Here is a 23,533-nt window from a genome sequence, read left to right on the forward strand (position 1 = left end):
TGCCTTTCTGAACCGGATGTGAAATAGAACCTAAGCGTGACCAAAATAACTGCAGTAAAGCCCTGATTTCAATGCCCTCCGCAGGAATGGCAGCGCGAATCTCTTCCAAGGTCGGGCAATGCTTCGCTGGTTCGATGGGATGCGCTGATTTCGACTGTGGTTCTGGCCCAGCGCTCTACGCTCTCGGAATGACACGTCCAGTGCTCTTGTCCGTAGTTCCAGCCTGCTTGACCAAAGCAATAAACTCCTTGCCTCTCTGCCCCAAGCGTGGTCTGAAGATATGCAGCAGTTCTTTGACTTCAATACCCTGTGCAGGAATGGCAACGCGGATCTCTTCCAAGGTCGGAAAGGGCTTCGCAGGCTCGGCAGGTTTCTTGGCCTTCGGCTTGCCTCCAGGTGCGGGCGAGCCAGCGCGGGAGCCAGCAGGTGTGCCCGTGGATGGTGAGCCTGGCGGGCTGTTCTTGAGCTTGAGCTTCGTGCGGGCTTGGCGTGATGTGTCGGTATCACTGCCACTGCCGGCAGCACGTGAGGACTTTGCGGCGTCGGGCGAAAGTGATCGGCCGCTGCCTTGCGTCGCTGGGATCGCGGCGCCGTTTGCGCCCTTGACTCTCTTTCGACTCGACTCGTTGCCACTAGCCTCTGAAGCATCGGCTGAACCTGGACGCTTTGTGCGCTTCTCTGGACGACCGCTTGGTGTGTTGGTGCCGCGGGATGATGCGCCAGATTTCTCGCCGTTCAGCATCTTCTTCGCTTCTTCCTTTTTCTGCTCTTCTTCCCTCGCCCGCTCCTCGTCGGAATCTTCCGAGTCCTCAGAAGCGTAAGGATCGAGCTCTGAGTCATCCGTGTCGTACTGCGCTTGATGTTCGTTCTTTCTGAGTAGCCTCCTCGCACGTCTCTGCTTCTTGGCTTCTGCCTGCTCGGCCTCCTGCTTCTTACGTTCCTCCTCATAGGTATCAATCTCCTCATCCTTGACACCTGTGCCGCCAAGACCTGCTTCACGCATCTCGAGTCGCAGTCTCGCTTCGATCTCTTTGCCATCTTCACCCTCGATATCCTGGAACAGCGCGCCCTCGTCATCGTCCTGGAACTCGTCGTTGAACTCCATGTCCAGCATGTCACGATCAGCTTGAAAGTCGCCATTATCATCTCCCCATATAGGCCCGTCATCTTCGTCACGCGACATCCGCATGGGCCGACGCTGCATCACCTGCTCCTCGGACTTCACGCCAACACCACCGGGCTGTGTCTTCATGGCCCACCTGCCAACGTTGAACTTCTTGGCCATGTGCTTCTCGGCCTCCTCGGGGTCCATGGCGTTGATCTTGTTGGTTTGCGTGAACTTGTACCACTTCTCGAGGGGCACCACGCGGAAGCCACCATCCTCAACCCTGAACATCATACTTCTCTCCGACAATGCCTGTTCGTAGCTGCCAACCCAGATGTTCTTGCCTTCGAAATCCTCGAGATGCCACGGGCGAGCTTCTTCGTATCGTAGCTGTGACCTCTTTTGTCGGACAGGATTGCTGTCATCGCGACCTTCCTCGACCTTCTTGGACGGCTTCTTCTTGCCGGCCTTGGCTGGGTCACCTCCGCTCGGCGCAATGAGTTTCTGATTCTCTTCTCGTTCCGCTTGTCGCTCGGCTCGTCGCGCGCTCATCAGCTCTCGTTCCTTGTCGTCCGCGCCCGCTGCGTCTGACTGCTCAACCTCCATCTTGTCCCGTGCAAATCGACGATGCAGGCGTAGAGGCCGCACGAGGTCCTTCTCGTCGAATGGGCTCACCAGCACGCTTTCTTTGGTCTGCTCATCAATCTTCGCCTGCAGCTTGGCGACGTGGAACCGCTGGCCGCCGGTCAATGCTGGGTCCTTCATGATGTAGATGGGGTATTCCTCGTAGGCGCTGGGATCGTCAGCTGGAGGAGCTGCATTGGTCGCGCCATTTGTCGATGCTTGTGCAGGGGCTCGATTTGGTGCTCGTCCTGCTGGAGTGGGTTTCTGCTGTGCGGGAGGAGGCGCCTTGCGCACTGGGGGCTTCTTCTTGCTGTTGAAGATGTTGACGGCCGGCTTTCTGCGCACGACTGGCGCGGGCGGACCACCGGTAGTCGGCGTGACCGAGTTTGGCCCTGACGGTAGCTGAGCTGGTGACGCGCTCATCGTCGGCGCCGGTGGGGGTGGTTAGAAGTGTCGCGATATGTTGGAAGCGTGTGGCACGTGTGAGAGTTAGGCAGAGATGTCGGCGAGGTCGAGGTCGAGGTCGAGGTCGAGGTGTGGTGATGTTATGCGTGGTGAGTATCTAGCCTACGGTTGACGGACGGTGCAGGTGTTGTTGTTGTTGGTCAGAAGAATAGGGAATGTCTCGCTATTGTCCTTTGTTGGGTCAAAGGCGGGAATGCTTGAACGTGTGACGCTGCGGGTGAAAGCGCGAGCGACCGGGTAAAATCCGGCAGTCGAGCTTGTGTCATCACCACCGAATTCGACCTCCACACGTGCACCTTCCCTTCCGTGTCAGTCACTACCGGGCGGCTTTGTGTGAGTTTTGCAGGCGCAGACTTCTTGTACACATACAAAGACGTGTTGAACACCACCGCACACCCCGCCCCCCCACCCACCACCCACCACCGCCATCATGGCCGACACGTATCGGCCTCCGCCACGCAACGGCGGCGGCCGTCGACATACCAACGACGATCCACCATACCGCGCCAACTCACCACCCCGACGCGGCGATGACTCGGGCTACAGTTTCCGCGGCGCTGCTGGAGGCGACAGCTATCGTCCAGCACAGTTCACCTTCAACGCGCCCGGCCCACAAGCTCGCTTTCCTGACGTCCAGCCACCTGCGCGTAAGAAGCCAGGCAAGGGCTTCAACGGGCGACAGCAGAACAAGCCGCATCAAGGCGGCCGTCCTGGCTGGCAGAACAAGCCGTTCTTCAAGCCACGCGCAGCACATGACCGTGCTATCTTGAAGCATGTAGATGACGACACCACCACAGAGCAGATGACAGGCATGAACGGTGACAATCAGCCAAAGTTTGCCGAGTACATCAGCAGCAGTGAAGATGAGTCGGAATCGGATGACAGCAGCGACGAAGATGAGAATGACGGCGAGTCGCGTAAGAAGCGCGTCAAGACTGACAAGGCAGATGGTGATGAGAAGCCAAAGTGGTCCAATCCCGATCCGTATAGTGTACTGCCGCCACCCGATGCCGTTGCCGGTCCGAAGAAGGATATTGTGCAGACTATCCGCAAGGCCAAGGTCGAAACAGCCGCACAAGCTGCTGGTACCAACGCCGTCAAGGAGAACGCAGACTTCATCTCCTTCGACTTCGGCGAGAACGCTGATGACGATGACGAGGACGACGATGGTCAGCACAGCGTCGGCGAGCCACCTGCACCAGCTTCCACCGACTACGTGATGCCCACCGACCAAGAGTTGCTAGATAGGTTCAACAGCACCCAGAATATGAAGGGTAACAAGCGTAAGCGAGGAGTTGAGGAAGCTACAAGCCTTGGCGATATCGTCGAGGAGTGGTTGCCCAACCATACCAATCCGACTCCGTGGCTCCAGCCCGATCCCGCCTTCACCTCGAGTGTTGGTCTGAAGTAAGTGCACTTCTTGTCTGCATCATGTGCAGCACTAACAGAACTTGAAGCAGGCTGCACAAGGAGATTCTCGACTTCTACGACTACGTGCGCCCGCACAGGCACGAGGAAGAGCTCAGAGATGGCATCATCGATCGTCTCCAGCGCGATCTGAAGTACTACCGCCAGGCCGGACAATCTGTCGGCAACATCGAGATTCGAAGCTTTGGCTCGTTCCCAGCCGGTCTGTACCTACCAACGGCGGATATGGACCTCGTTGCGCTGTCATCAGACTATCTCGATCATGGACAAAAGTCACTTTGTCAGAATAGGAAGCACATGTGGAAGATGTCTGATCACTTCAATCGCAGCACGCTGCCGGCTCCTGGCTCTGTAGCGCCAGTCATTGGAGCCAAGGTACCACTGGTCAAGTTCGTCGATGGACACACCGGCATCAAGGTGGATCTCTCTTTCGAAAACGACTCTGGACTGCATGCCAACAAGACCTTTCAAGGCTGGAAGGAAGAGTTTCCCGAGATGCCCGTGCTTGTCATGATCATCAAGCAGCTCCTGGCTATGCGCGGACTCAATGAAGTGCACACTGGTGGCATTGGCGGGTTCACCATCATCTGCCTCGTGGTGAGCATGCTACAGCTTATGCCCGAGAGCGTAAGAAACGGCATGGACTTCAATGCCCGCTATGGCGAGCTTCTGCTCAACTTCCTCGACCTATACGGCAATAAGTTCAGCCTGATGAACACCGGCATCCAGATGAAACCACCAGGCTACTTCAACAAGAATGATCGCCCTAGCATCGGCAAAGCCAAGCTTGGCCGTCTCATGATCATCGATCCCAACCGCAATGATAACGACATTTCTGGTGGTTCAACCTATGCCAACAAAGTGTTTGAGACATTCTCCGGTGCCCGTGCCGCCATTCAACGTCGTCTCAACCAGGTCCGCGCCGGCCAGGCAGGTGACGGGAGCATTCTGGGTTGTGTCCTGGGCGGCAACTACTCTTCCTTTAGGGAGCAACGCGACAGACTCGACCGTATCGACCGCCAAGACGCAGCTCGAGATCAACCACAACCGCAGTCTTACCGTCAGCCTCCACCAGTCCAGCAGTACTACAACGGCATGTACGAACGCGCTCCGTCCCCGCGTCGTGGCCAGGCGTACGACCGTTGGCACAACGACTACTCCTTCCAGCCGCTGCCACAGCAGTACTCACAGTACCAGCAGTACCCACCGCCGCACGGTTTGCCCGCTCGCCCGGCACTAGCTCCTCACCGGGCGCCGGAACCTGCTAATAAGTATGCCTTCCCCTCGCCCATGTCCGCTAACACTATGATCCCCCGGACTTACCAGCACAGCTACCATGCGTATGGGTACCCGCCAGCACAATACCACAGTCATGCTACGTCGTCATTATCTCCTCCACCGCCACCACCTGCCTCGATCAATGTCGGCGGTTTGATGGGTCGCGCGAGTGGAGCGCGCCGCAGATGAGTAGTGACTGACTCGTTTGCTTAGTGGTCCGGCTGGTAAGAAGCAGAAGCAGAAGAACAAGCCGAAGCCGAAGAAGGTCAAGCCGTGAGTACACAGCAACCAACAAGTCAACAACACACCACACCTGACATTGGACCAACAGAGTTGAAGCTGGACCCAGCACTGCAAAGGAGAAGAAACAGAAAGCGAAAACAAAGAAAAAGTCGAACAAGAAGGAATCGAACAAGAAGACTACTGGCAAGAAAGCTGCCAAGAACGCAAAGTGAGATTGCTCCACAAGCATGGGATACATGACCGGTAATGTGGCGTTTTCGGTGTTCTGCATGAACTGCTTGCGGCCGCGGCAGATGATACCCGTGTACTACTAGATGACTTGACTGCTTTTAGGGACGGCGCATTGTTGTAAGAGGAGGGCATCGAGTCACGACGCCTGCCTCGCGACAGCAGCCTTTGGACGCCTTGTCCCCGAATGCATAGACACCCCTTCGTTTCAGGCTCACCAGCAGATTATACATTACGACGCGCGAAGGCGCCCATGCTAACAAGACTGCGAAGAACACAACGTCGGCACAGACGAGAACAAGATGGGAAACAATGGAGGGCTTCATGAAAGACAAGATGGCAACAACTGAGGGCTCCAAACAAGTCTCAACGGCGAAAGCTGCTTGAGCAAACGGTCTTAGGACCGATCACAAACAAACACGTGAAAGTGCGAGCGATTGTTTCCTGCTTCGGTGGGTTACTTTTGCATTCAAAGCACGATTGCAAAGCATCTCTAGGGATGTCCTTTTCTCATCGGGTCCATGCGCTAAGGCGTGCGTGGCCGGAGAGGAGAGGAAAGGGGCCATGGTCTAGCTTTTGTCTCGACAATCCTGACAGACCCATGAGGGCTTGGCGAGCATGTGAAGACATGGACGAATTTGAGAAGTGAAATGAGTTTTGAGACTCAATGTTATCACAGTTCTAGAACGCTAATGACCGCGATTGTCAGAGGGGTTGTTGGTATTCTGCTCTTGTCTTCAGAATCTTATTCTATCTACCGCATCAGATTTGCTATCCTACACTCTCGTTGTGCTGCATCCAATTTACTCATCTTACACATCCCCAAAGCTGTCATTCGTCGTCGTTCTCGCGTCCTCAATCTTCTCGCCCCCCCCCCCACCACCCACCACGATCTCAACCCGATTTAGAAGTCCGGACAGTTGAATGAATGGCCCATCGCAGTAATCGAAGGGTAGTTAAGGTTGAACACCGCACTAATCTCCTTTCCCTGGTTGAGATGACGGATCGCAAACTCGATTTTGGTCATGTCGTGACCGTCGTTCGTGCATGAGAAGGATTCGATCTCTGGAACATCCTCGTCGTTCACGAGGGCGTTCTCGATCGATTGACAGCCCCAGCCGTCCCTGAAGGGAGCCCCGATGTGGAGCTTGTAGCGGACGATGACGGAGAGGAAGCCGGATTGCTTCGCTTTGCACGACATGCAGTTCTCGCACACGCTGGATGATCTGACCTTGATTTTGAAGTCGGTGAGAGTGGTAGTGTCCGGGAGAGTTGTGCTGTTGGTAGAGAATGGGGTGATGTCGCTGGAGACGGGAGCACCATTGATCATGGAGGCGATCAGGGCGACTACACCAAGGAGCAGGGTGGAAGTCTGCATGTTGGTAGTGATAGGGTTTGCGTTGAGTGGGTTAATGGTAGTTGTTGCGGTGAGTTGATCTGGTTGTGAGCTCTACTTGTTTGCTGAAGATTGGTCGTGGTATTTGGAGCTGAATCGTCTTGAAGGTATGAATTAGCGAGGATGCGGAGAGAGCACAAAGCAGCACGGTATCAAGGTATATAAGGGAGAGGTATTGTTTCCAAATGTGTCGTATGTGTCGTGTGCTCAAAGTGAAAATGCATTGTGAAGTGTATAGAGGGCGATGAAAGTAATGTGAATGCGATTGGTGAATCGTGTTGTCAGACCGTACACATTATGATAGCAGACGACCTTGCCCTTGAGCATCACCCCGCATATGCAGAGAACGTCTTGTGGTCCTCAAAGGCAGAGTTCCGAATGTCTTTGTTCAAGTCACATGCATGTTTGCTGTTCGGTACGACAGTAGGGTATGTAGAGATACGCACAGCACTTCGACTTGATGGAGACAGTCAAATCGACTGCCTCATGTGGCCGTGAGGGGTACGAAAGTGACGTGCAGGAACGACCGTCAGTGGAGGCGAGAGGAACATTAAAGTAAGAGAACCAATATGGGAGAAGAGCCGGATGTATTGATGGATTCAGATCTTGCGGTCCGACTTCAGCTCTGAGACCTTAGGCCTAAAAGGCTTGGCAAGCACATGGGACGTTTGAGAACAATAGGGAGAAGGAAGCACTTATGTAACCCAGCAATAATACAGATTCTAGAACTTTACTGAAGCATCCACCGAATGTCGGCCCTAACAGTTATGTAGTGGACCGTCCATATGCAGTCTGTCCCTTACCCATCGGGTCCTACTCCCTAGTGCGTCCAATTTGCTATCTTACACCTTCCATTGCCTGGCATCCAATCTGCTATCATACAAGTCTCGCCGAAGTAGAAGTTGTCTTACCGTCAAGTCGCTTGCATCATCCAATCCTTCAAGCGCCCGCCTCCTGCCCAATCATTCTTGCGGACAGTTGAACCCGTCAAAGGTATGACGTCGGACCTCGGGGTAAATCACATTCAAAAACTTGCTGATCTCCCAGCCCCTATCATGCCTCAGGGCCACGAAGCTGATCTTGGTCATGCCGTACCCATCATCCTTGCACTTGGAGGCGGCGAAGTCTGGGGTGTGCGGATCCTCTTCGAACGCCGTCTCGATTGGACCGCATCCCGCGCCGTTAGCGAAGGGAGCACCAATGTGAAGGTCGTATCGAAGGGTGCTCGTGATCAACGGAATCCCTGTCTGCTTGGCTGTGCAAGACCTGCAGTTCTCGCACATCGGCCCCGATCGTGCTTTGATCTTGTTGTGGGTAGTTGCGAAGAAATCGTTGGACATGTCAGCGTTGGCGATGGCATGTAAAGAGTTGCTGGAGGCTTGGCTGATAACGGTGTCGATAGGCGCGGCCTTGACCATAGAGATGATCATGGCGAAAGCAGCAAGAACGAGAGTGATGATTTGCATGATGGCGGTGTGGGGTTGTTGAGCTTTCTGAAGAGGCGGAGTGATTGTGGGTTCGGTCTGGTGGTAGTGGTCGATCCGGTGGGATTTTGGAGTGTTCTTGTTAGATGATCGGATGATGATGGTCGAGTATAGAAGTAGCATGTTTTCTGGGTATATATACAGGTAACTTGACCTCCCTCTGTGTCGTGTGCTCAATGCGTTATGGATGTTACGGAATCAAGTGAATCTATTATGTGTATAGACATTGAATTTTGTCGCCAAGATATAGGCATTATGATAGCAACAGGTCTTCATTCAATGGTCTCAGCTCTTAGACATGCAGCTGTATGTCTTTGTCGCCAACAAAGAATTGGACGTCAACAGCATTGTCCGGCGCGATGCAACCTTGCGCGTCAATGTCTTGTTCGACTCAACGTTGGGCGAAGTCGTGCCATCATCGATACTATGGCTCGAGCGATGATTGCACATCCCAAGCCACAATTATCCACTCCAACATTTCATTTCATGACTACGGTAAGCATTGGTCTGTCGCGCAGAACGATGCCCGAACGACTGTCACAAATGACCAGAGGATATGAGAAGAGGGTGAAGGACCAAGACGAAGGCTGTGACCGAGAGGCACCTCCAACGCTGCTCAAGAAGCAAATTTGGCAAACATGTCCGATAATGAGAGGTGAGATGTCAAGTTCGTAACCCAGTTTGAATACATTCTATCGAAGAGAAAGGCATGTCCGCATTCCCATAACGTCCAAAATACTATAGTACACCCTTGGCCCTCTATCGAACTTTCAATTTGCTATCGTACAAGTCCCCGTTCTCACTCCACTATCTCATGATTCTTCGCCCCCCAACTGTTAAGCCTAGGCTCAATCGGAAATTTCCGCAGTTGAAGCCATAGCTCATTTTGGCTTTGACAGCCGGGTATGCTCGGTTGAAGACCTGTGAGATCTCCCAGCCCTGGTTGTAGTCCCAGGCTGTGAATCTGATTTTGGTGTAGCCGAATCCATCGTCCTTGCAGCTGTAGTCAGAAATCTCCGAGACGCGAGAGGCCTCCTGAAGGGATTTCTTGATCGGCTCGCAGCCGCCGCCGTTGGCGAAGGGTGCACCGATGTGGAGACGATACTCAAGGACGATACTCTTCTGCTTGGTCGTGCAGGACATGCAATCCTGGCAGATGGGGTTCGCCTTGGCCTTCGACACGAACGTGAAATTCGAGTGCGCTGAAGACTTGGCGTTGAAGGTGGTGTTGCCGTAGGTGGGAACGGCGTTGACGGTAGAGTTGTCGTAGATGGGGACGGCATTGACGGCTGAGCTAACGATTGCAGCTCCAGCGAGAAGGAGGGTGGTGAATTGCATCTTTGCAGTGGTTGGTGTGTGGTAGGCTGGAGAGTTGTGCTCGTTCATCCTGGCTGGTGGCAGAGTCCTGTTTGTTGAGCAGGTGGTGGTTGTGGTAAGCAGGTGGTGGTTGTGGTAAGCAGGTGGTAAGCAGGTGGTAAGCAGGTGGTTCGGAGTGTGATCTGATGATGATGAGTCTTGCATAAGTAGCATTCGATGGACTTATATAGGGGGAGCGCATCGTCTCCATCTTTGTCGTAAAGTGTCGTGTGTTGAATGCGTTGTTGGGTATATTGCACTTAGCGAATTCGTTGTGGGTACATGGCCAGTGAATTATGTTGTCACGACATAGGCATTGCGATAGTAGGTGATATTGGTCGTCCAACACGTACACATAGATGAACATGACCGCCACCTATCCGTTCGCTGCAACATGAGACAGATAACGCAAGGCCTTTGTTAAGAATCTAGACAAGCGCATTGACGTGTTTGTTTGATGCTGAGACTGACATGTTGGTCGTTCCCTTTGTTAGCACTCTAGCGTGTAGGGTCAGTTCCTACGTGGGTAGGATGGGCGATGTGAGGTTGCAGCAGTAATCAAGGGATTCGAGAGCTGTCGATAAAAATTGTTGACCTCTTAAAGGTGTAGCATAGGAGCCTTTACGACCCAAGGCAAGCCACTGATGAGCTTGGTAGAGAGGTAGCAATGCACGAGCGCCCCTCGTAGCTCGCCATGCTCAGCGCAGCTAAGAGAAGAACATACCGAGCATGCCTTGAACACCTGTCCATTGCTGAAGGACCGGCAAGCTTGAAGGCATTGAAGGACGACATTGGCACTAGGGGAGTGACGCCTTGCTTGCACAGTCTTTGACCTCAGTAAGACATTCCACATCATCTACTACAATGAGCTCTCTGCATCATGTACGATCAATATCCAGCCTGAGTGGCGTTTCAGAGGCTGTGCTTGTGGGACAGATGGATATCTGAGCGGCCGCACTTTGAACCCTTTATCGTTATACTGAACGGATACATCAAAGAGCCTGTCAATTTGACAATCGTCCAGTGCCTGATCCAGCAAGAAGTATCGATCGTCTTCTACGAATGCCCAGCCCAGATCTGAGAGTGCCTCAACCTTGATGAGGTCCTTTGAGATCCAAGTGCTACCTGCCGTCGAGGACTCCTCTGCTTGATAGGAGTCATGCCACAAGAGTCTAATGCCTTCCATATCCTCGACCACTGGCCTCCTCTCCTGATGGTCCCTGGGTTGATCACCATAGTGAGCAAGTCTAGATGTCGTGAGATGCTCGTCGACAGACAGATCATCTTCGTAGCCACAATGAGCAAGTATGAACGAGTGTCCAGCACGTTGGGGGGATATAGCGCGTTGAGGGGACATTGCAGGTCGCCACAGTTCCATTTGCCAGGTGTCGGCATCGACGTGGGGATCTTGTGGAGTGATCCAGCGCCAAGGTTTATTAGAGTCGCCGTCGTGATCTGTGTCTCTTTGAACAGTCTTTTTTTGATCCATGACTTGCCAGTACCTTTCATACCATTCTGCCAAGCCCTCTCGCTGTCTCCTACTCAAGGCAATGAGGCCCAGATAGTGCTTTGCCTCGACCAGGAATGGGTATCCCAACGCGCAGAGAGCACCTCTGTAGCCTGCGGTCCTGGGCATGCGGGAACGGCGCACATTGATATCGTCAGAATCGGATGATACGCCGGTACTACCAAAGCTCGGGGTGGATGCGGCTTCATGAACAAGCGATTGGTGCTTGAGTCGGTTGCCGTCACTGTTGGTATCCTTTAGTGGCCTGTGGCTGCGTGCGATCCCACTAGACGTTGCCGTGCGCCCTCGCGCCGCTGTATACTTGGCTGAGTGTTCGTGGCCTTTGAAATCAGCCATGCCGATTCTGCTGTATTGTGACGATGATTCGGGTTCGATCAGTTGTAGTAATGGGCCATCTGCCTGTAGTGGTGGGTCACCAGGTCGAGTCTCGCTAGCGTCCTCGTCCGCGGATTCGCAATATGGCGATAAGTACCGCAGTTTTCTCCGACTCACATCACACACGTGTTCGTCGTGGTTTGGGTGGACATCAATGGCCTGGAAATCAAGACTTCCGGGTCCTCTACTCTGCAAGTCGTCGTCTGCGGGCGTTCTGCCTCCTAGGGCCTGTGGCACGTCAGAACTTGCCACGATCTTGCTCACGTCGAGCTCGACAATACGTATTGGCGCAAGGTCTTCCGAGCCTGAAACTTCGTCTTCTGAAAGCCAACCGCTTTTGGCGAGTGACTCGAGGTATTTCTTGATCTGTGGTTTGTACTTGTGGAGATGCTGGCTCGGAAAACCGTCACCAAACAGTTCGCGTCGGATGCGTCGCCAAAAATGTCGATCATCACCCTCGTAAGCAGTCATGATCGAGCCATGCTTCTGGCCTGCGCGCACCTGCGCCGCGTATGCATCGACCGACTGCTGTATCTGTTCTGGCAATGCATGGAGATGCGTCTGCACCAAGCCAGTCAATGTCCTAGCCAGCCCAGCTTTCGCGAGATAGCTCAACAACTCGTCGCCATGCTCTTGCAGTCTTGACGATAGCCGGCCGACTTCCGCGTTTTCAAGCCGGATCTTCTTCCCATTCCTTTCGCGGCTCTTGCTGAGACCACAGGCCTTACACTTCGTAAGCAAGGCTTCGACCTCACCCACCGTGCGCTCAGAGCGCGACAGCAGATCGTGAAGCTCATCCTTGTCCTGATCGGTGCGAATGAGTACCAAAGCTGAGTCGCTCGCTGCAGCCTCCACGCGGCTCAGAAGGCTGCGAAGCCTGTCCAGAGATGGTGTTATTTCGGTGGAGTGTCCACAAGCCAAGTCCCAGCCTTCATAAACGAAACAGATCAGGAAGCGACGTTGTTGATGTCGTCGGAGAGGATCGGAAGTCGGCGCTTTCGCCGCAAGATTCACTTCCGGCAGAGCTAGCCGAGACCCTTGTAGTCTAATGGTGCACGGATGTCATCGATCCATGCTATCGCATCGTCAACATTTTCTACTCTACCGTCGCCTCCTTGGACTTGCCATACCGTTGTAGCACTACTGAACTCTCTGAGCCGCCTTCCTATTCCACAAACACAGTCATGGGCTGGTTCTGGGCCGACACGACTCCCTCCGCAACCATCGCCCCTCATCCCATACCATCGAACTCAAGCGCGCAACCACCGCCATCATGTCCCATGCACAACAAGACTGCCTCAGCACTCTCAGGGAAGCCCCCAGCTCCAGCACAAAGCGAACGGCCTAGCGCCTGTCCAGTAAAACACGATGCGCCCAAATCCTCCAGCGCATCGCCCAGCTACATTTCGAAGCTCAACCCTCTCAACTACATGCCACAGAGCATATCCAACAAACGCGAAGCTTCGGAGCAAAACATCAACCTCCCTCTTGATCGCGAAGCCTCCACAATCCCTCGCGGTGGCGGTCAAGGAACGTGGGAGTACCCCTCCCCGCAACAAATGTACAACGCTATGCTGCGGAAAGGATACACCGACACGCCAGCTGAGCACGTAGAGAGTATGGTAGCTGTGCATAATTTTCTCAACGAGGGCGCGTGGGAGGAGATCAAGGGGTGGGAAGATAGGTTCAGAGAGGGACTAGGGAAGGCGTGGGAGAGGTGCGCGAAGGGCGAGGAGGGGTATTCGCAAAGCCAGACCATGGAGTCGTTGAGGAGGCAAAATGATCGTGAGGAGTATTACGGGCCGAGTTTGCTGAGGTTCGAGGGGAGACCGAACGATATTACGCCCAAGGCCAGAATACTGGGGTTGATGAGTAGCGTGCTGCCGAGCCAGTATCCGGACAACCCGCCCTTTGATCGGCATGATTGGGTGAGTGCAATGGATCACGCTGTGATGGGTAAGGATATGCTGACTTTGGTACAGTACGTGGAGCGACAAGGCCCAGGCGGCCAGAAGAAGGAGCTGCGATATGTGATCGGTACGTTCAGGACGATCTATCTGCACTAACTCTGCTAACATTGTACAGACTACTACAGCGGACCTCCAGAACCCACGGGAGAACCAGTCTTCTACCTCGATGTACGACCAGCAGTCGATGGACCCACAGCAGCCTGCGAACGATTACTACGATGGGGCGGTGATGTTTGGTGGCGAGCCAGTGGTGGCAGCGTAAGAGAAGAGCTTGCAAGACAGAAGCGATGATATTTGTAAGATGTGTTTCGGAGGATACTGTAATTATGGGCATGGCATGGGACAAGCGTGGAGTTTCGGCGTTCATCGGCATCAGTGGGAAGCAGCGGGGATGGTGATGAAGGCATGGACGATGTTTGTACAACTCGACTCATGGAATGGCGAATCTGCGTGCAGGCGGTGTAAAGCGAGTGTAATGATATACACGATGTGTTCACGACAACGTTGCAGCCGGCTAAGGAAGCCAAAAGTGTCACGAGCGACGGTGGAAGACGACATTGTTTCACAAGCGAGACAAGCAGCACGTGGGTCTTGACGGATGTCGTCACGAGCAGCACCCCATGATTGATACCACAGACGGGTTGTGAACGAGGTCAGCGAGAACCTCGTTTGCTGAGCATGCTAACACTTTGCGGCACAGGGACATCTAGATGTACCATCTTTGGACGGGTCAGCCTAGGACTCCTGTGCCCTGCCGTGCAGAGAACATGTCAACTCACCTCCACCGAGGCTGCACCTGACACCAAGAGGCTGAAAGCATGAGATGGGCCTATGAGCAGCTTACTATCATGGAGAACGGGAGAGGGATGCTACGAAGCATATTCTTTACTGATTTCATAACTGTTGATCTAGTGTCGATTGCTAGGCCCGGTCACGATGGCACTACTCCGTCTTCACCACTGAACCATGACCCTGCCATCATGTTCAACGCCATCGACTTTAAATGCTGCAGCTTTCACGGCCACTTCTCCGCCTCCATCAGTCTTTACGATGAATTCAAGGACGGGATAAACAGCTGAATCGCAACACGTACTCTGCCTTCTACCACCTACATACGGACTCTCAACACCCCAATCACTTTTAACTTCTACTCAACCATTCACAACCAAGCTTCGCTCACCATGCACGGCAACATCAGCCCCGACACCTTCAACCGTGCCGATGGTGCCGAGCAGGAGCTCGTTGCCTCAGGGCGTCTGTATCCCTGCCAGGGACGGTTCAGCTTCAGCTGCAACAACCAGGTCAATACTCCTGATGCATCGTGCCAGACATGCAAGGAGCACTGGATCGCCAGTTACGGTCGATCCGACACTCATGGAACTACTTGATTCCTTTCAACCGATCCTAGCGTGGGTTTGCTGCGGATCTAGCATGGCGTTTGATGGGGTGTGTTTGCCTGATCGATAATCATGGAACGATGTCGTTCGGTGCATGCTTAGATAGGACTGAAAGACCGCCTTCTTCTGATCATCTTGTTGTATACTGTACGCCACCACTTTCTGATGGACACAGCTTTCACAGCCATCTCGTTGCCACCTGCAGCTTTCACAAGAGACACAAGAGACGGTATATATACGACGACATGTTGGGCTTCCTCTTTACTCCATACCACCCACACAGCGACTCACAACACGACTGGAACCACGCTCGTATCTCAGCTTGCAACACCAATGACTTGCCCGCTGATCATGCATTCCAACACCTCCACCATCGCCCTCCAGCGCACCCTTGGTTCCGACGGGGACCTTGTCATCGGCAGTACTGGCTGGCCTTGCGCGGGCGCTTCCCTCTATGGCTGCAAAGCCATCGTTGCCCAGCAGGGAGGCATGTGCTCGCAGTGCGCATCCCGCTGGATTTGATCAGTCCACAGTACGTTTGATACTCACCTCTAGCTGACCACATAGTTCTACTGCGGTCTAGCATGGCGTTCTGAGTCTGTTTGAGCACATCATGGCCTTGTTGTCACAGGGTGTTGTTCGGTAGTACCAGTAAGGAGTCTCACTGAATGACAGATTTATTCTCAACACGCTGCTCCCGAACATATCTCTACATAATTGGTCTGACGCATGTTGTGATCATTGACAGCATGATGGAGAGAGGCTATCACCACCAGGACAAGCATCGATCGTGCTCAGGGATAATATCAACGCATGGACAGAAGCTAGCTGTCGACACATCGTCGCGAAGAAGGGGATGTGGTCGATGTGTTGCTCCTCTGACGCCACAGATCTCACTAAATCTTTCATAGTGCCAGTAAACTGTGTTCCTCCATCAATGGTGATCCACAGCCCTAACGACATAAATGAGCGGCCCGGCCGTATCATCATGCCTTGGAGACACCACCTCCAGCCCAGCCTGCGCACGGAAAGCAGCCTCCCACAATTGAGCCTGCCCAGACAAATGAGGCAGTCTCTCCGCTCCATCCTTCGAGCTCCACATCCAGTCATCATGCTCCTCCGGGTCAAGGCGCACTTCCTCCGTGCTCTCAACAGTCACCAGAAACCCCATCTGCACCCAACGATCACCAGAGTCTTTGTGAAACCAATGCACGTCGAGCAGTCGCTGGACTACAGACTTGACCTCCAAGCCTGTCTCTTCGAAGACTTCTCTGCAAAGTGCTTCCCGAATCGTCTCACCAGCTTCCATCTTGCCTCCCGGTATCTCCCAGTTGCCTGGTAATGTTTCGCTCGGAGCTCGTCTGAGCAGCAGAAGTTCGGGTCGTGATCGACGGATGCGTCCTTCATGCTGGCGAAAGATGGCGCCTCCGACGACGTATCGATAACCTGGAGGGAGTTGCTCTAGTTTTGTGCTCAGACGTGCCTCAAGCACCGTGTTTGCTTCCGCCATAACTTCTGATCGGGACTACCGAATGAGTATGTGAGCAGCTGAAGACTGGAAGTCGTATCATCTGCGGGCTGAGTCACAGTTGTGGGGCACTACATGCAACCATCGCCAATAGTCAGCCGCTCCATCGAAGCATACCGATTTGGCGCCACCATAGGCAGTCTAATCATTATTTCCAGTTGCAACACCCCAGAAGTATGCAGCCCAAGCACCAAGAATCAGCAAGATTAATGCCGCAAAGAAGCCCAAGCTGATCTTCTTATTCCACTTCGCTCTGGCGCCGCACTCATACTCCTCTCGCTGGAGATTGATGACTTCACCTTTCCTTAGGCGCTGCTTCTTCTTCCACTGCAGTCGTCTCAGATCCGCAGTGAAGAAGCTAGCGATCAGAAGAGTGGCGGGGACCAACACCGCCCCAGAAGCCAGGATCGCTTAACCGATGACAACGTGGTCATAGGAATTGTTGTCGTTGTCTTGTATCACGCCTGTGATGATCCGGACGATAATGTTCATCGAGTTGTTAACGGCAATCTTAACAGCATAACCAGCTCCAAAAGTGTCCTGATACCAGATCGCCGTGCGACCACCATCGATGATGGAAGTGGGCCCAAGACTGAACGAGCAAGCGTAAACACCAAAGCTTGCCGCAGTGCCGCTGATGTCGGGTCCGAAAGCTGCGAGACACATGGAGATGAAGACACCAGTCCCGCAGACGAAGACGACGCTTAGTCGGTTCCCGAACCTATCGATGAACACTCCCGAGCAAGGACGAGGAAGAAGCCAAGGTACTTGATGTTGCAGAGTACCATCCTGCTTTGACGCTATCGACGTTGAAGCGCTGCTCGGCAAGCTCAGTTGCGTTCTGCGAGAAGACGACTGCGGTGGACGTTTGAAAGGCGGAGAAGAGTATGAAGCCCCAGAACGGCCAAGGAAGTCGCAGGACTTTGCTGACCTCGAACTTCTTGGTGTTCTCACGGAGCTTCTCCCCTGTAGCCGGGTCGACCATATCGCTGTAGTGCTGATCGCAATACTTCCTGAAGAACCAGAAGACAATTGCTGCCACATTCGTGAAGAGATTCATGAATACAGCGGTCCAGTACACCCAGCTGAAGTCTCCTATCCCTCTGGCGATCGGGCTGGCGGTAGCTTGTCCCACAAAAGATCCGATCTTGCCAATACACAGTTCCAGCCCGAGAGTTGCAGCAAAGCCATGGGATGGCCCGAACCACGAGCTGAAGATTCTGTATTGTGCAACTTGAGTAGCAATGTCGCCCAGTGACTGTATCACAATGCCACCAATCATCAGCTTGTAGCTCCGAATGGTAGTAGCTGCGGCAACGATGATCGAGCCGATGCTGTAGATGATGTTACCCCAGACCATGGCACCAGCACCACCAATTCGATCTGTGACGGGACCCGTAACAAGAACCAAGGCAGTGACCATGAAGTCCTGTGAGGCTTCGAGGACAGCGTATTGTGCATTGTTGATATCGAGCTCCTTGAACCCTATCAGTTTCGCCTTGGTTGTGAGGAAGTGCGTTGCTGACCTATTTAAGCGTGCTTTTCATGGCACCAGTGACGCCGCTACTCCAGTGGGAGCCAAAGCCGATCAACGATACAATGACGACGGAAAGCAGCTTGAGCTTGAACGGGACTGTGGCCGATCGTCCGCCTTCGCTGCGACTGCTTGGCATAGAGCGAGCATCCTCCGCAACGGCATCAGCGCTGATCGTAGGTTTCTTCTCGGTAGGCAGGTCGGTCAGAGCATCGCTCATCGATATCTCTTTGGCAGCAGCTGCCGTCATGGTAGAAGGATCTGAAGTGTCGAAGACAGCACTTGAGCCACGTGGCAACTGTATAGCAACACCCTCCCAGACAGGGAGCTGGACCGGTATAGTCGAGCAACAGACTATCTTATTAGATTGAGATTCGAGATCTTGTAGATAACACACGACAACGGCCGAGGAGCCCGGCCGACGTGAGGCTGAAACTTCTTTTCGTGGGCCTAGCCGCGTGGTCCAGACTAGCAGAAGCGATGTTGCCAAGAGAGATCGTTCGATGCCTACGTCCGGAGCCTTCAAGTGCCTTTGTCCTCGTACACAACTGACGATTCGAGAGAGACAGTTCACTGCGAACTTATCGATCAGAGTGACGGAGGTCTATCTCGCTCGTAGGTAGCAGCTCGTATGAAGATGTGTCTCTCAATCGCTTGAAACGAGCCATCACATGCTGCTACACGCCAACGTTTCGAAGAGTAGGCAGGTCCAACCCGAAGTCCTCTTCCTTCCCACGCCACATGTCCGGGATGATTTGTGGACGGGTACGAGCAAGGAGCACAAGCAGAGCCGCGACCAAGGCCATCAACGCAAAGCCGAGAAGCGCCCCAAGATCTTGCAGCTGCTTTTCAATCTTCAGTGCTTGCACCTCGTCGTCGATGTCGTCAAGTGGAGTGTCGACATCTTCCATATGTGTCGTGGCCAAGTCTCCCACGTCAATCAGCTCTGAAGCTGCTAGCTCCCGACGATCAATGTCCAAAGCCACCAAGCGAACATATCGTCGCAGCGGTAGATCATGCTCAAGAATAACCCCTGTCTCGAAGCCTGACTTCGGCTCTTCCAACACTATGCCAAAGTCGTTATCATCGTCGGAAGAATCCTGCAGCGCCCAGCTACGCACTTCTGTAGAGCCAAGCCACGAGACATACAATGTCCGGTTCTCCAGGACAACACTTGGCAGCGTTGTGGGTATGCCGGTCCAATTGAGTTTGAGATTTCGATAGCTTTGTACTTCTTCGGAACTGAACCTCGATGAAGGCTGCAAATATGCATCACAAAGCAGTGTGCCATTCGCAGCAAACTCGGCGAGCGCACCAGTATAACCATATCCTAGCAGTACGTTGCCGTTGGGCAGAGTCTGATACGACCCTTGCGAAAACGTGAAGATGTTCTCAGGATGCACGTATGTTATATTGAGCTTCGCCGTCATTTTGTCCGTGTCGATCTCAATGCGCTTGCCTTTCGATACGTGCTCTGCTTCGTCCTGCCAGTCCGCTCGGTTATCGAAGAGTGTGATGTATTGACCGACAATATCCCAATGCGCATCGTGTTGGCCCACAAAGTTGGTTGCTTCCCCGCCGGACAGATCTTCGAACATATTGCGCTTTCCACCTAACTTCCACAGTACTTCTCCTATCTCGCCAGATATGTACGCTATGCAACGCAGGTGTCGTAAAGAGACGAGATAGTTACCGGCTACATCCTTCTCTACCATGTTGATGTGCAGCATATCCCATGGATCGTACTCGGTTGCCGGTCTGTGCGAGATGTACGATTCTTTCTGTTCGAAATGCTCGGAGGCCCGCCATTGGAAGACGACTTCGCCGGTCTCAAGGTCGAATTCCTGGAATAAGCAGTCCCACATGCACTGCTTAAAGCGGGAGGGCTGCCCAAGGATACCGGCGAGATCGGTCTCGACTTTCTCGTAGATTGTCAAGAGCACTGTGTTTTCCGGTGTGATACTGAAAGAATGCAGGTCCGCAGACAGATTGTTGGAGGCGGAGGTGTTTCGAACAAGGTTGTAGTGTTTATCGTACTTGCAGTTGGATGTTGTCAGTGAACATGATCTTCAGATGGCGAGCTGTGCTTACCATGTAGTACTGACCCTCCCCGTGCGCCTCATCGTTGCTGCCAGGCCAGAAGGTCAAGTATAGCTCATTCTTGTACATCTGCACCTGAAAGTTGTAGATCTCGCCGAAGTCTACAGTTGGCGTCCAGATCAAGCTTCCGCTGGCGATGTGTCAGACAGTAGTTCCGGGCTCTGGTGCTGAATATTTGCACATTCATACCTCACGTCGTAAATGGCGGCAGTTGGACGACCCGCAATCTCCCCACGAGGGGTAACGAAGATGTAGGAACCATCGTCGCAGGCAGTGAAAGGCTTCATCATGTTCATTCGAGGTACACTGACATTAGTAGAGTTGAAGGTCTGCAGAACATAGTTCCCGTATGCAGCCTGATTGAAATCCTCATCCTGAATGAACACTTCTCCGGGCGGCGGCTCTTTCAGAGGCAAGAGAGATGGAGGTGGTCCAATGACGGGATGTGATGCCTTGACCAGGACCAACGAAGTGAGAACGAGATGTAAGAAAGCCCAGATCGGAAATGCAACAGCGTACATTGTGTAGCCCTTTCAACAAGGCGGAAGGCGTGATTCTTGGCGGTGAGCGCCATCGAGTATAAGAACATCAGACTGACCTACGCGGCCAGCGACTTACCTAGACCTCCTCCATCCAGCATATGGGTCTTCGGCCTGCTGGAGTGTCGTTACAGACACCATAGCCGAGATAGAGGTGCGTGGGACGCGTGGCCGCCTCGTCCGAGGGAACACGGGCCCACCACATTGTGATTGTGTTCGGGTTGTGTGGTCGTGCATATCCATCAATCTATTCGTGATGATCCAGCTGCTCATCAGAGAGCACGAGAACGTCGTGTAGCGTGTTTCTGCCATGGTCGAAGTGAAGTGGAAGAAGGAGCAAGAAGGCGCCTGACATAAGAGTGCTTGCCTTTGGTGGACTGAGCAAGGATGTCGGCAGTGCTTGGGGTGACGCGAGGACGGTACAGCACGTTCGTATGTATCCGGTGTAGGCCAGCCTCAAGTTTTTGCGGTCAATCTGGTGCCATGTCGTGCATGTCCGGAGGTTGCGTTTCCGACAAGCAAAAAGACAAGCAGCTTCGCTCCCGCACGACTTCCACTAGCGCCGGGCAGATTCTAACCAATATTTGACGGATCTTAGTTTTGCCTTCCCAGAAGCGAGACATGGCAGGGGCCGGAACTTCAATGACTTCACTTTCTGTCTAACCGAACAATGTCGGCTCATCTCACCGGTCGGTCATGTCTCCCTCTCCAGAACGAGTGGGCCCCGTCTTTGCTCATAGCATCAAGACCAGAGGGAGAGCAGGTGAAAGTAGCTCTGCTTCGTGATAGACAGTCACAAGATTGAGCCGGCAAAATCATCGCCAAGCTGCAGGAGCGATCTCGACATTCAGAATACAGACAGTACCATGTCTTCCTCCTCCCAAAACGCCTCAACATCGCCGGAGACACAAGCGACCATCCCAGAGGCTCCCCAAACAACCGACAAGAAAGCCGCCACACTCGAACTAGAACGCCTCAGCAAAGCCTGCCTCTTTGCCTGGAACGACCACGACTTCGACTACGAAGGCAATCCAGACCGTCGGGACTTCCGCGAACGCATCGCGCCGCGTTTCGAATGCCGGATCGAAAACTACCCCGAGCACGCCATGTCCTGGTACGGCCTGAACCAGCTGTGGCGAGACTACCTAGCCACGGAGCCGAATTGCAGGTTTGAGTTGATCAGTATGCACACGGACGTGAACGACGGCGGGAGGGCGGTGTTGTATGTAGAGATGGATGTGACGGGGGTGCAGAATGTCAATTTGATCCGGTTCTTGGAGATGAAGTGGAAGGTTGTGGATGGACGGTGGATGTACTATAGTTGTACTACTATGGGTGGTAGTAAGGGGAACAATGGTTTGTTATGAAACGGAGTACCGTCAGTCGTTACACAGACTCAAGTTTGAGGGACGGTTACAGAGGCAGGTACTTGTGGTACCTTGCGAAGTCATGCAAAGGCACAGCTTGAGGTACGCCCACAGAGAGGGTCACAACTGGGTCCTCGTGCATCCACCCATCGCTTGCACAGGGATGGTACGCAGGAATGCCGCAGTGTCAGAGAGCCAGCATGTGCTGTGTAAATGATGCAGAATGGACTGCCGCTCGCAAAACTTGGCACGCCAGCGATGAGACCCAAGCTGCGATGGAAGCATCACCAGGGGAAGTAAACAGGCTATCTGTAGCATGGTCTCGACTCGAGGCTACTCATCTGACAGCGTGGGAACACCCTGCAATGGCCAGCACCCAGACACAAAGGCATCAACTGTCTCAATCATCCTTCCCAAACCACCCCTCCTTCACACAAGCCCCATGCAAACCCTTCAACACCCCATTCTGATCAAACCCCATCATCCTCACAAACAACCCCTGCTCTGAAAACCTCTTACAAGTCTCCAACAACCCCGCCACCGCAAAATCCCCATAACTCACCCTACTCCCCAAATAAACGGCCCCTCATCCACCTTAGCCGACTTGACATACTCTGCCAACATCCCCATCCCTGTCCCAGCCTTCTCCCACACCTCCTCGCCACTATTTGCCACTATTCGCCTTGACCCACTCCTCAAACGGCGCTCCCGCAGCCTTCTCTTTCTTAGCTTTGCACTCTACTACACTCTCATCAAGCAGAATGGAAGCGGCAATGTGCCCATAAATCATCGGCAACAACGGCATCACAGCCCCACCAAATAATTTAGACACCTCATCCTGCGTGCCCTCCGCAAGCCTCAAACTCCTCTCCGGATACCACCGTTCCAACTCCACAACGATATTCGCCGAGTCCATCACATACGTCCCATCAGGAAACCGGACAGCAGGGACAGTATACGGACTCTGCGGCGGTCCATTAGGCTTAGGGACAATGGGGGGGGGGGGTTCCGAAACCTGAGAGAGTCGGGGCGATCTCAGAGTGTTTGAGCCAGACGGTCTTGTAGGAAATGTTCTTGTAATTGAGAACCATGCGAGTTTTCCACACGTTGAGGGACCAGGAGGAGACGTCTGTGCGTTTTGTTGGGACATCGTAGAGGGTTAAGAGGTCTTGTTGGGTTTGAGGGGACATTGTTGTGGAGGTGGTGGGTAGGGAGTTGGAAAGTGTTCCGTGTGGGGTCTGTGGTAAGTCGGAGTTGAGGTGATGCTTTGATATTCTGGAGTCTCCGTCAAATGTTTTAGGTATTCGAGACAGCTCTGTCGTCGATGTCACTGATCGGCCGCACAATGCTGTATGAGCCGAGCGGTGTGGTGCGTGAAGCTGAAGAGCTTACCAGCCGAGGATGATGAGGTGATCGAGGTGAATTGTATCTAACCACCGACTTCTGCGGTATGCAGGTAAGCTGAGGTCTGGTAGGATGGAACTAGAGTTTGGGGCTTCGGTACCTGGACTTCATTATTGCCGTATTGCCGACATGTCTTGATTGGTTAAACTCAACGGGTGAACGGACTGTTTGGTAGGTGAGTCCA

The 23,533-nt window shown here is 53.4% G+C and overlaps 12 protein-coding genes across 12 annotated transcripts; 3 read left to right on the plus strand and 9 right to left on the minus strand.

The window, feature by feature from the left end:
* Window positions 1-175: 175 nt before the first annotated feature.
* On the minus strand, window positions 176-2,152 carry CLAFUR5_10238 (Transcription initiation factor IIF subunit alpha; the record flags this gene model as incomplete). The annotated part of the gene is made up of 1 exon (XM_047909386.1): window positions 176-2,152. One exon carries the CDS (start codon window positions 2,150-2,152, stop codon window positions 176-178), a length of 1,977 nt encoding a protein of 658 aa, XP_047764369.1.
* A 472-nt stretch (window positions 2,153-2,624) lies between these two features.
* CLAFUR5_10239 (Poly(A) RNA polymerase cid14) lies at window positions 2,625-5,355 on the plus strand (the record flags this gene model as incomplete). The annotated part of the gene is made up of 4 exons (XM_047909387.1): window positions 2,625-3,601; window positions 3,655-4,893; window positions 5,114-5,173; window positions 5,232-5,355. 4 exons carry the CDS (start codon window positions 2,625-2,627, stop codon window positions 5,353-5,355), a joined length of 2,400 nt encoding a protein of 799 aa, XP_047764092.1.
* Window positions 5,356-6,275: 920 nt separating this feature from the next.
* Window positions 6,276-6,749, minus strand: CLAFUR5_10240 (uncharacterized protein; the record flags this gene model as incomplete). Its single annotated transcript, XM_047909388.1, has 1 exon — window positions 6,276-6,749. The coding sequence occupies one exon, from the start codon at window positions 6,747-6,749 to the stop codon at window positions 6,276-6,278; it is 474 nt and encodes a 157-aa protein (XP_047764210.1).
* A 980-nt stretch (window positions 6,750-7,729) lies between these two features.
* CLAFUR5_10241 (uncharacterized protein) lies at window positions 7,730-8,374 on the minus strand (the record flags this gene model as incomplete). The annotated part of the gene is made up of 1 exon (XM_047909389.1): window positions 7,730-8,374. The coding sequence occupies one exon, from the start codon at window positions 8,372-8,374 to the stop codon at window positions 7,730-7,732; it is 645 nt and encodes a 214-aa protein (XP_047764209.1).
* Window positions 8,375-9,058: 684 nt separating this feature from the next.
* CLAFUR5_10242 (uncharacterized protein) lies at window positions 9,059-9,637 on the minus strand (the record flags this gene model as incomplete). The annotated part of the gene is made up of 1 exon (XM_047909390.1): window positions 9,059-9,637. One exon carries the CDS (start codon window positions 9,635-9,637, stop codon window positions 9,059-9,061), a length of 579 nt encoding a protein of 192 aa, XP_047763921.1.
* An 829-nt stretch (window positions 9,638-10,466) lies between these two features.
* On the minus strand, window positions 10,467-11,981 carry CLAFUR5_10243 (uncharacterized protein; the record flags this gene model as incomplete). The annotated part of the gene is made up of 1 exon (XM_047909391.1): window positions 10,467-11,981. The coding sequence occupies one exon, from the start codon at window positions 11,979-11,981 to the stop codon at window positions 10,467-10,469; it is 1,515 nt and encodes a 504-aa protein (XP_047763920.1).
* Window positions 11,982-12,694: 713 nt separating this feature from the next.
* On the plus strand, window positions 12,695-13,771 carry CLAFUR5_10244 (Holocytochrome-c synthase; the record flags this gene model as incomplete). Its single annotated transcript, XM_047909392.1, has 3 exons — window positions 12,695-13,438; window positions 13,493-13,547; window positions 13,596-13,771. 3 exons carry the CDS (start codon window positions 12,695-12,697, stop codon window positions 13,769-13,771), a joined length of 975 nt encoding a protein of 324 aa, XP_047764206.1.
* A 2,040-nt stretch (window positions 13,772-15,811) lies between these two features.
* On the minus strand, window positions 15,812-16,387 carry CLAFUR5_10245 (uncharacterized protein; the record flags this gene model as incomplete). Its single annotated transcript, XM_047909393.1, has 1 exon — window positions 15,812-16,387. One exon carries the CDS (start codon window positions 16,385-16,387, stop codon window positions 15,812-15,814), a length of 576 nt encoding a protein of 191 aa, XP_047764205.1.
* Window positions 16,388-16,546: 159 nt separating this feature from the next.
* CLAFUR5_10246 (uncharacterized protein) lies at window positions 16,547-18,189 on the minus strand (the record flags this gene model as incomplete). The annotated part of the gene is made up of 4 exons (XM_047909394.1): window positions 16,547-16,732; window positions 16,829-17,139; window positions 17,174-17,882; window positions 17,965-18,189. The coding sequence occupies 4 exons, from the start codon at window positions 18,187-18,189 to the stop codon at window positions 16,547-16,549; spliced, it is 1,431 nt and encodes a 476-aa protein (XP_047764208.1).
* Window positions 18,190-18,616: 427 nt separating this feature from the next.
* On the minus strand, window positions 18,617-20,560 carry CLAFUR5_10247 (uncharacterized protein; the record flags this gene model as incomplete). Its single annotated transcript, XM_047909395.1, has 3 exons — window positions 18,617-19,975; window positions 20,031-20,169; window positions 20,229-20,560. 3 exons carry the CDS (start codon window positions 20,558-20,560, stop codon window positions 18,617-18,619), a joined length of 1,830 nt encoding a protein of 609 aa, XP_047764207.1.
* An 884-nt stretch (window positions 20,561-21,444) lies between these two features.
* Window positions 21,445-21,945, plus strand: CLAFUR5_10248 (uncharacterized protein; the record flags this gene model as incomplete). The annotated part of the gene is made up of 1 exon (XM_047909396.1): window positions 21,445-21,945. The coding sequence occupies one exon, from the start codon at window positions 21,445-21,447 to the stop codon at window positions 21,943-21,945; it is 501 nt and encodes a 166-aa protein (XP_047764575.1).
* A 400-nt stretch (window positions 21,946-22,345) lies between these two features.
* CLAFUR5_10249 (uncharacterized protein) lies at window positions 22,346-23,135 on the minus strand (the record flags this gene model as incomplete). The annotated part of the gene is made up of 3 exons (XM_047909397.1): window positions 22,346-22,530; window positions 22,621-22,960; window positions 23,001-23,135. 3 exons carry the CDS (start codon window positions 23,133-23,135, stop codon window positions 22,346-22,348), a joined length of 660 nt encoding a protein of 219 aa, XP_047764573.1.
* Between the last annotated feature and the right edge of the window lie 398 nt (window positions 23,136-23,533).

The sequence above is a fragment of the Fulvia fulva genome, chromosome 7, assembly GCF_020509005.1.
Source record: "Fulvia fulva chromosome 7, complete sequence".
Classification (NCBI taxonomy): domain Eukaryota; kingdom Fungi; phylum Ascomycota; class Dothideomycetes; order Mycosphaerellales; family Mycosphaerellaceae; genus Fulvia; species Fulvia fulva.